The sequence below is a fragment of the Sylvia atricapilla genome, chromosome 5 (genome assembly GCF_009819655.1).
Source record: "Sylvia atricapilla isolate bSylAtr1 chromosome 5, bSylAtr1.pri, whole genome shotgun sequence".
Classification (NCBI taxonomy): Eukaryota; Metazoa; Chordata; class Aves; order Passeriformes; family Sylviidae; genus Sylvia; species Sylvia atricapilla.
The window spans coordinates 2,068,899-2,079,105 of NC_089144.1; the positions used below are offsets into that span (position 1 = coordinate 2,068,899).

General features: G+C 46.7%; 1 protein-coding gene across 1 annotated transcript; it reads right to left on the bottom strand.

Annotated features, from left to right (window-relative positions):
- Nucleotides 1–5,180: 5,180 nt before the first annotated feature.
- NDUFA5 (NADH:ubiquinone oxidoreductase subunit A5) lies at nucleotides 5,181–9,384 on the bottom strand. Its single transcript, XM_066318584.1, has 5 exons — nucleotides 9,323–9,384; nucleotides 8,363–8,407; nucleotides 6,736–6,852; nucleotides 5,947–6,012; nucleotides 5,181–5,386 (listed from the first exon to the last, which is right to left on the bottom strand). Exons 1-5 carry the CDS (start codon nucleotides 9,341–9,343, stop codon nucleotides 5,285–5,287), a joined length of 351 nt encoding a protein of 116 aa, XP_066174681.1. The 5' UTR covers nucleotides 9,344–9,384; the 3' UTR covers nucleotides 5,181–5,284.
- Between the last annotated feature and the right edge of the window lie 823 nt (nucleotides 9,385–10,207).

Here is a 10,207-nt window from a genome sequence, read left to right on the forward strand (position 1 = left end):
CACCTCCCGGCCCGGCGGCGCTCCGGCGGCGCTGCTCGGCCCGGCGGCGGTGCGGTAGCCACGGCAACCAGGCCGGGCCTCGGAGCACGGGCATGCTCACTGCGGAGCCGGGCCGGGGACGAGAAGGGCCGGGAAGGGATACCGGGGCAGCTCCCCGGTGCCTGGCTCTTCCCCCGGTGCCCGGCTATTCCCCGGTGCCCGGCTGTTCCCCGGTGCCCGGCTGTTCCCGGTGCCCGGCTGTTCCCCGGTGCCCGGCTGTTCCCCCGGTGCCCGGCTGTTCCCCGGTGCCCGGCAGCTCCCCGGTGCCCGGCTGTTCCCGGTGCCCGGCTGTTTCCCCGGTGCCCGGCTGTTCCCCGGTGCCCGGCTGTTCCCGGTGCCCGGTTGTTCCCCGGTGCCCGGTTGTTCCCCGGTGCCCGGCTGTTCCCCCGGTGCCCGGCAGCTCCCCGGTGCCCGGCTGTTCCCCGGTGCCCGGCAGCTCCCCGGTGCCCGGCTGTTCCCGGTGCCCGGCTGTTGCCCCGGTGCCCGGCTGTTCCCGGTGCCCGGCTGTTCCCCCGGTGCCCGGCTATTCCCCGGTGCCCGGCTGTTCCCCGGTGCCCGGCTGTTCCCGGTGCCCGGTTGTTCCCCGGTGCCCGGTTGTTCCCCGGTGCCCGGCTGTTCCCCCGGTGCCCGGCTGTTCCCCCGGTGCCCGGCTGTTCCCCCGGTGCCCGGCTGTTCCCGGTGCCCGGCAGCTCCCCAGTGCCCGGCTGTTCCCCCGGTGCCCGGCTGTTCCCCGGTGCCCTCCAGCCCCCCGGTGCCCGGCTATTCCCCGGTGCCCGGCTGTTCCCCCGGTGCCCGGCTATTCCCCGGTGCCCGGCTATTCCCCGGTGCCCGGTTGTTCCCCGGTGCCCGGCTGTTCCCCGGTGCCCGGCTGTTCCCCCGGTGCCCTCCAGCCCCCCGGTGCCCGGCTGTTCCCCGGTGCCCGGCTGTTCCCCCGGTGCCCTCCAGCCCCCCGGTGCCCGGCTCTTCCCCGGTGCCCGGCTGTTCCCCCGGTACCCGGCAGCCCCCCGGTGCCCGGCTTTTCCCCGGTGCCCTCCAGCCCGCAGCACCGCACGAAGCCGTGCCCAGCCGCGCTGTGACCCTGAGCACGCAGTGAGGAGCTCTTACAGCCCACAGCGGCGTTAATGTACCCAAACACCGTTTTTCCTTCCATTAAACCCCCAGAAGTGTTGGATCTCGAAAAGGGCGCTGTGTGTGAGTCTGGCAGCCTTCGTGCTGTACACGCTGTCGCTGCGGAGCTGAGTGGCAGTGCCTGTGTGTGACACGGGCTGTGCCTCACGGTGCTGTTCTCCCGCAGGGGCCGCGGTGTGAGGACTGAGGCTGCTAAAAGGAAATTAAAGACATGTAAACCGTGTCTTTAATTTATGAAATCGAATTTCCTGGTGTTTGAGGTGCCATTTCTGACACAACTCCCGCAAATGTTGTCAGCGTGCTGCAAGGAAACAGAGGGGACGGTCACATCACACAACTTTGGGATGTGCAATAAGAGTTCTGTGTTGCAACTCCAGGAGAATCCTGAAAAAAGCATTTCAGCAGGCATTGAATTTAAATGGATACTCAATAATTGCATGCCACGCTCATTGTCACCATGTTTCCCAGATATTGTGTGGCACTGGAAACTGGGCCTGCTTCCCACCAAAAGGACAGAAATTTCCCATTACCACTGCTAATGCTGTTTATTCTAAAACTTTGTTTGAACTCCCAGAATAGGATCGTCATTAATCCTACAGAAAGAAACAGTCATTTGTGTCACTTTGTCACTTTTATATAGTCGATTAAACATTCAAACTCATTTTCAAGTTGCAATGATTTTTTTTTTCCTAATGAAATAGCATATATGCTTTGAATATTAAAATAATAATAAAAAGCAGCTTTCACTCATCTCCTATTGGTTTGGGTTTCAGGTTCAGAACAGCCACCTGGGATAGGTTAAGCAGCACAGGTGGCAGGTTAGGAATGACAAAAACCTCAGTATTTGCTCTGCTCTGGTGATGGGCAAGTTGTTTTTCTGGTGTTACAGGATTTGTCTCTGCTAGTTCCCACCCTTGCAGATAAAGTACTTTTTTACTCACATGACTTCAATCAGATGATCTCAATGTTTTTTAAAGAGCTGAAGTTTGTTAACTCTAAAGCTTGCAGTGATTTACCTTACCATATTACAACAGATTATAAAGTTCTTTGCATCATCATGTATTTCTAACAATTAAAAGAGAAAAATCAAGCAAAAATCATTAGTTAGCCTTCAAATTATACCTTGTTAGCATATTCCTCTTGGAATAAATTAGGACCTGTATGAAGGACACAGATGAGCATTTGTGAAAGGGAGAATATGAGAATATGCTTTTATCTGTGAAACTCAGTTTTAAAAGGCCATATATCAAATTTCAGCAGCAGTGAGCCATGAAAAGAACTTCCTCTCCCCTGGGGCACAATTAATGAGCTTATAGGAGAGCTGTTTTGAATCACATGACAAATACATCTTTAGAAGTGGAGAAAAGAACTGAACAAGAGAGTTCAGCAAATGTTTCAGCTACAGAAGAGTAGAAAGAATTCCAGTAGTTGCTCCCATATTCTGGAAACTTTTCTTCCCCCCACCACCACCAGTATTTCATGCCACTATCATTTATACTAGACTATGGGTTTGTTTTTTTAATTTATTTTATTTGGATTCCTCTCAGGTCAGCTCAATACTTACTACCGAAATCCATTAGTTTTCCTTACTCATGTGACAGCACTGGCCCTCATTCAAGTCTGTAATCCTTTAATATTTCTCATGTGAAAACTGTTTAACTTTAGCAAAGTCCTCTTCTGGAATGCCATCTAGTGGTTTTACCTAGGAAAAGACCAGCTTCTGCCTTGGTCAAGACTGAAAAATCCTTCAAAACCAAACAATGAAACTAAGTATTTCTCACTTTTTAAATTTTCAAAACCTAAAAATTCCTGTAATTATAGTAATAATACTTGGAGGGAAAATCCCAATGCTAAAGAATGCAGTGAAAATAGTTTCTGGAGAGAATATCTTGGAATACTGTTTGTTTTTTTCTATTGACCTACCCCCCAATACCATTGCATAAAATATTATATAAATTTGTAATTAATAATTTACGATAATGATGTTACAAGTAAATTTATAGGCCTAAAAACGATGAAAAAACAGCTATGACCAAGTATGTTGTGTTATGTAAGTAGTGCATATATAAATGCTTATTAAACTGCAGATTTTGTGATATATTTCTGTCTTTAAACTTGCAGGAATGTTACTTAATGGTCTTGAAAACACTATCAGTAAAGGCAAACCTGCACAGTACCCTTAGATCTAGTTTGGATATTTTAATTGGGATTTATAAGATTAAATCTCTAAACAAAAGCTTTCAAAAGAATCACAGACTATCCTGAGTTCCCAGACCACAGAATATTCTGAGTTGGAAGGAACCTGGAAGGAACCATCCAGTCCAACTCTTAAATGACTGAATCACAGCCTTGGTGTGTTTGGCCCCATGCTTTAATCACCTGAGCTGATCTCCATGCTCAAGCAGCCTCTGGCTGAAAAACATTTCCTAATAGCAAACCTAGACCCCTCATGATACAGCTTCATGCTGTTCCCTTGGGTCCTGTCACTGGTCACCAGAGATGAGTCCCTGCTCCTCCACTTCCCCTTGTGAGAGTGTTGAAGATCACAATGAGTTCTCTCCTCAGCCTCCTCTGCTCCAGACTGAACAGGCAACTGGCCTCAGCCACTCCTCACACGGCCCTTCACTGTCCTCCTTGCCCTCATTTTGACACTCTCTGAAAGTTCTTTATCATTCTTGTGTCACCCAGAACTGCCCCCAGCACTGGAGGTGAGGCTGCCCCAGTGCAGAGCAGACTGGGATAATTCTCTCCAGTATCCTCCTTGCCCTCCTTTTGACACTCTCTAAGAGTTCTTTATCATTCTTGTGTCACCCAGAACTGCCCCCAGCTCTGGAGGTGAGGCTGCCCCAGTGCAGAGCAGACTGGGACAATTCTCTCCCTTGCCCAGCTGTGATGCTGTGCCTGATGCATCCAGGGTGACTCTCCTGGGTGCAGGGCACTGCTGGCTCATGTCCAACTTGCCCTCAACCAGGACCCCCATGTCCCTTTCTGTGTCACTGCTTCCCAGTCCCTCATTCCTCAGTCTGTCTGTACATCCAGGGCTGTCCCATTCCAAGTGCAGAATCTTTAACTTTGTACAGTCAGTGATTGCCCATCTCTGTGATCAGTTGAGGTCTCTCTGCAAGGCCTCTCTGCCTTGGAGGGAGCCAACAGCTCCTCCCACAGTAGAGTCATCAGCAAACTTACTTTGTATCCCTTCCTGTCCTGCACCTGAGTCCTTACTGAAGATCCTGGAAAGTGCTGGGCCTAAGATGGAGCCGAGTGGGAGCCAACTGGTGACAAGTAGCCGGCCTGATGTCACCCCGTGTACTGCAACACTTGACACTCAAGGATCAATAATACACCAATGCAAGTCTACACAACGACTTTGTAAGATCCCAGTACTGAGGTTTGTGCCACAGGTGTTATGCCAAGTCTGGCAACAAACCTGTCAATAAGAAACCTGTTGCTGCCATCACTTTGAGCAGCAGTTCTTCTTTCTCCTCCTCACCTCTCCAATCTTCCCAGTTCCTCCCACAAGCCAGAAATAAATGTTTGGTTATGAGGGCAGCGAGGTCAGCCAGCTCACGACAGGGATTCAGCTGAAACCTAAAAACCTGCTCTTTTTTGGAAGCATTAAATCCCTCATCACAGTATCTGCATGGCTACCAAGACCTTGTCTGGGGATAGCAAATACAGACAACCAAAAGTGGGACAAAATCATCCTTCTGTTTGGGAGGAGATAAAACAAGGAGAGTAAGATCAGATTTCAGCCCTCTCGCAACAGGAGGACTCCACACTTTTCTACAACTTGGATTTTGATTTTAAGTGGCCTGAAATGTCTGTATTTTTAACATAAAACTACAGACTATAAAAATATCTCAGCATAAGACACGAACACCCTGCTAATATGTAACACAAAAAATTCAATAAACAAAAGGGTGCTGGAATGCCAGAAAGAATCTTCTTAAAACCATTTTTGCGAGAAATTGGCAGCAGCCTTTAGATTGCTAAATATAAGTGGACACAATATATTTTAATTAAGCGATTATCTTTAATTTAAAGACAACTGTAAGTAACAATAGATTAATAATTCATTTTTTCTTTTCACTTTCAAGAGGCTACACCATTTTGAAAATTATATTGGCCATCTCCACTGATTAGAAGGAGGTTCTTCAACTAGAGGCTCCCATGGTTTCCACTGAATCATTTTTCTTGCCAAGGACAGCTCATTTTCAGCCTGTTAATAAACACCATACACAAAGTCTTAAATTCTGTACAATTGCCAAAATATTAAATTACCTCTATTTCAGTTAATTACCTCAGTGATGTTACTATGTATCATGATCACAGACTACCATAGCTCACCTATATCAAAGGAACTGTTTTGGGGGTTGTTTTTTGAAAAGAAATCACCCCTGAATACCCTAACAGACATTCTGTTCAGCAAGACATTCCTAATAAAACCTTCATGATATTTTCCACTCAGTTTGGATAACCCCCAGTATTATTCAATCCCCTTCTGCCCTTTTCACTGATTTAGACTCTGTAAGAAGCAGTGTAGGTACACATGCATAGCTCTAAGCATAATGCAAGAAGCAGTTGTTAACTTGTTAGGTTTTAACAAGGCCAGCCCATCACTACATGACAGTTTGTTTTCAGGGTTTTCTTTCTTTCTGTTTGATTGTTTTGCAGCAAAGAAGACACACAAACTTCTAATTTTCTGAACAAAAGCTCGGCCAAAGGAGCACTAAAAAACACTGCTACATTTGTACTTCATCTCAAATTTCCCCTCTTTACCTGCAAAATGACTTCTTCTATCTGACCACTATTCAGTTTGTCCTGTAGTTTTTGCACATCAGTCTCCTGTGTGTTGAAATACATATAATAAAATGTTTCAGTGAGAAGTAGAAAGCCCATAAAAGCACGAAAACAATAATTTAACCAGATCACACTCCAATCTTTCTCTGAACTACTACCAAATAAGCTGGATTGTATCATTTTACATAATCAAAGAAATCTTACTCATTTGTTAGTGAAAAGCAAACATCAAACCCTCAATGATTAATACAAAGAATGAAAGCTATTTAATGAATCCAAAGAAGTATTGGCAGATAAGGGCTTTAGTTTCTATCTTGAAAAAAAGCCTTGTTCTTAGATTTTTATAGAATTATAAGCAAGCTTTCAATTATCACCTTAAATACACAATACCAGTATTAGAGAGTATAATGTAACAAAAAGGAGATTGAAGGCAAGGATTGTGCTAAAATACAAGACTGGCAAGAGCACATATATTTTTCTGTGAAAGTGTGTGAAAATTACCACTTTTTCTATGCATCTTGCAAAAGAAACTATGTTTGCTTCTAATTTTCACAAAGCATCAGCAGGAAATTAACAATTCCTTTTCACGTGCCATCAAAATATCCCAGTCAATAACAAAATGAAACCTCCACACTTCAACTGTTTCTGAATGGATACCTGGAAGTTACATGTGCACCTGAGAAACAGCCGGGCACTCCAAAAATCTCTTTTCTCATCCTACCAATTTTTTTCCCCTGTGCAGCATTAAGGAAACAGCAGTGTACTTACCTTTTTCACCAAATCAAAACGCTCATTTACAATCTGCTCTGTGTATTTCCTATAGGCTGCATCTTTGGGAATGTTTTGCAGGACACCCAGGATCTTTGTGTACAGTATTCGCAGGCGCTGAAGTGATCACAAAGCACAAAGGTTAAAACACACAGCTACAATTAGTTCACTTCTTGTCTACTAAACCCACTGAGGTGCTATCTATACACAAAATATGGTATTCAATCCAGAAGGGTAAGATTAACTAATAATTAAGTCTGAGCCACTGAACTCCATCTTGGGTAAAGCAGGGATTTATCAGGATTTAAACATTTCTGCTGTCACATTCCTCAAAGAAAGAAAATGAAAAAACAAAGACAGTTGCAATCTGAACACACTTGATGCAAAATGAAAAAAACATTAAAGCCTGTTTAATGCTCTTTTAATAGAAATGATAAAAAAGAGGCAAACTCATGTCTAACCCATGATATACTAAAAATTTACCTGAAGAAGACACAGAGATTATAATGGAGGATTTTTTGTCACTTTTCCTCATGCTGGTGAAAAGTTCTGAGTAACAAATAGATTTAAATTAAACCTGAAACTTTTATTGCTGGATTTAAATGCAGGGACAAAGGACACATTGTGGTGAATAAGTTGACACTTCTGTACTGGGTAATTGTATCTACCTGGCAACAAAAGATGTTCTATTGGAACAATAAGAAATAGAAGTACAAAGAGGAAAAAACAGGAAACAAAAAGAAGATTGGCAGAGAATCTGAACTTTAACTAAAACATTGTCCAGCACTTTACTCTTAGCTTCAAGTTGCTGAAAAAACTAAAATGCAGTATGCTCACCCAGAAGGTGTCAAGGTTGTAAACTGAGCTAGAATAATTTCTACCAAACAGCAGTGATTTTTTTCAAGGGTTCTTTTTGACAGCATTCTTAAGTACTGGAGTCAAAAGCATTTTTGAAATAGAATTGTTGTATAGGAAATTTCAAAGTGGAGAACCTAAAAAAATTACTGAAATTATTTCAAAACTAATGCCTCCTGAAATAAAAGCTAATGCCTGATGTGACAAACATACACCACTGAGCCTGAGGAGGTAAAAAGAAAGCCACCTATTGTTACAAGAACCACCTAATGCAGTTCCTGAGTACCACTGAAGTATCCCAGTCTCAGCACTGCTTGCCATCACAGGGTCTTGGTGTGGCTTTGCACCACATCAAAGTCTCTATCATCTAAGACTAGGCTATCCCTTTAGTGTAAGTTATTTCAATATTTGTGTACACAGCAAAGCAGCAAAAATCCTTTTGCCTGTTAAGCAGGAATTATATTTATGAAGAACTGAATCTAAATTTAGAGTTCTTAGTTTTGGCATTACCGATGAAAGAAATCAAATATTGGTTCATAAAGATACTAACAGCAGAGAGGTTTCTGAAATCAGCACATGCCACAAAAAGTACACGTGTAAAATAACTTATAATGACATGCATTAAACCTTTATCACTGTGGACAATTTTAACTGTTTCATTAAGCTGGCACAAATTTAATAGACACTGCATACCTACACATGCAAACACATCACAAAAACCTTAAATCTCACTGAGAGTTTCCATTGCTTCAGAAAGAGATGTGTGACATACCTCATGAGGGTTCTCAGCTACAGCCAATCCCACAAGTCCAGTGGTCTGCAGAGAAAGCACCAACATACTTAACACAGCTAAGCATCCATTTCCACACCAATCTGTTTTGATTCAATATACAATAGACATGGATCTTTCCTGACACCAGCCCTGCCTCCTGCCATATGCCCGTTGTTCCAGGAGCAGCTAACCTTTCCAGAATCAGAATCACAGAATATCCTGAGCTGCAAGGGATGCACAAGGATCATCCAGTCCAGCTCCTGCCCTGCACAGCACCATCCCAAATTGTCCCACCCTGTGCCTGAGAGCATTGTCCAAACCCTTCTGGAATTCTGTCAGGCTGGTGCTGTGACCACTGCCCTGGGGAGCCTGTTCAGTGCCCAGCCACCCTCTTGAATGAAGAATCTTTTTCTAATATCCAACCTAAACCTCCCTGACAGAACCTCAGGCCAATCCCTCGGGTTCTGTCACCACAGACATCAGTGTCTGCTCGTCCTACTCCCTTCATGAGAAAGCTCTAACTACAATGAGGTCCCCCCTCAGCCTCCTTTCCTCCAGCCTGAACAGACGAATGAACAAACAAGTCATAGACCCTTCACCATCTCCGCTGCCCTGCTTTGGATACTCTAATAGCCTGGTATCCTTCTCAGATCGCGGTGACCAAACCCGCACACAACAGTCAAGGTGAGGCCAGAAGGGACAATCCCCTCCTTCAAGCGGCTGCTGATGCTGTTCCTGACGCGCACCAAGCAGCTGCCAGGGCAGCTCCGGTGTCCCCGGCTTCAGCCGCCCCACAGCGCGGGCCCGCCGGCGGGGAGGTGACCCGGGCCCTGCGCCGCCCTCAGCCTTTCCCCGGCAGGGTGTCCGCTCGCTGTCACCCCGCGGCTCGGGCACTCCCCCCAAAAAGGACGAGCCCGCGGCGGGGCAGGACGCGGCTGCGGGCGCTCGGCAGTGCCTCACCTTCCTCAGCGGCCCCGCCATGGCCGCGCTCGCGGCGCCCGCAGAGGACGCAGCGGAGGGCGCCGGGCTGTGCGCATGCGCTGCCGGGCCGGCGGGGCGGCAGCAGTGCGCATGCGCCGCCCGCCGCTGTGGGGAGGGCTGGGCCCGGGCTGTGCGCATGCGCGGCAGCGGCCCGCCCGGCGGGACGGCAGTGCGCATGCGCCGGCGGCCGCTGTGGGGAGGGCTGGGCCCGGGCTGTGCGCATGCGCGGCAGTGGCCGGGCCGATGGTGATGCAGCAGTGCGCATGCGCCGCGGCTGTGTGGGAGGGGCTCTGCGCATGCGCAGCAGTTCCGGGCCGGCGAGGCGGGAGCAGTGCGCATGTGCCGCCCGCCGCTGGGCCCTGCGCGGGGCTGTGTGGCTGCGGTGGTGGGAGCGCTTAGGAGGGCCGAAACCGGCCTAAAACACTGCTAAACAGAAAATAGAGAATAGGGAATGTCATTAAGGGCCTTGAGATAGAGAACAATGGGACAAAAGAGCGATTAAAAGTTTAAATTATTGACAGAGGTGAACATGATGTTAATTTGAGCATCCAGTTGATCCTCTATTAAATCTTACTCTTAGTTGCTAACTTAAAGAGTGAATTTGGTGTAGCGATGCTTTATAATAATTATGTCTAAGTTTATATCTTATTCTGGACAAATTTTTTCTTCATAATTCCCTTGCCCTGCTCTTGAACTCCTCTTTCCCATAACTGGTAGGTGAACTCCACAAACCGAGTTTCAGGATATCTTTGAGTTCTCCCTGGAAGCCAGTCCTCTGGTAAAGTGTGCACTTACACCGACCTACTAAAGCAAAGCAATCAATAGAGGTTCTGTCAGTATTCAAGGTTTGTGTTTCCTCACCCC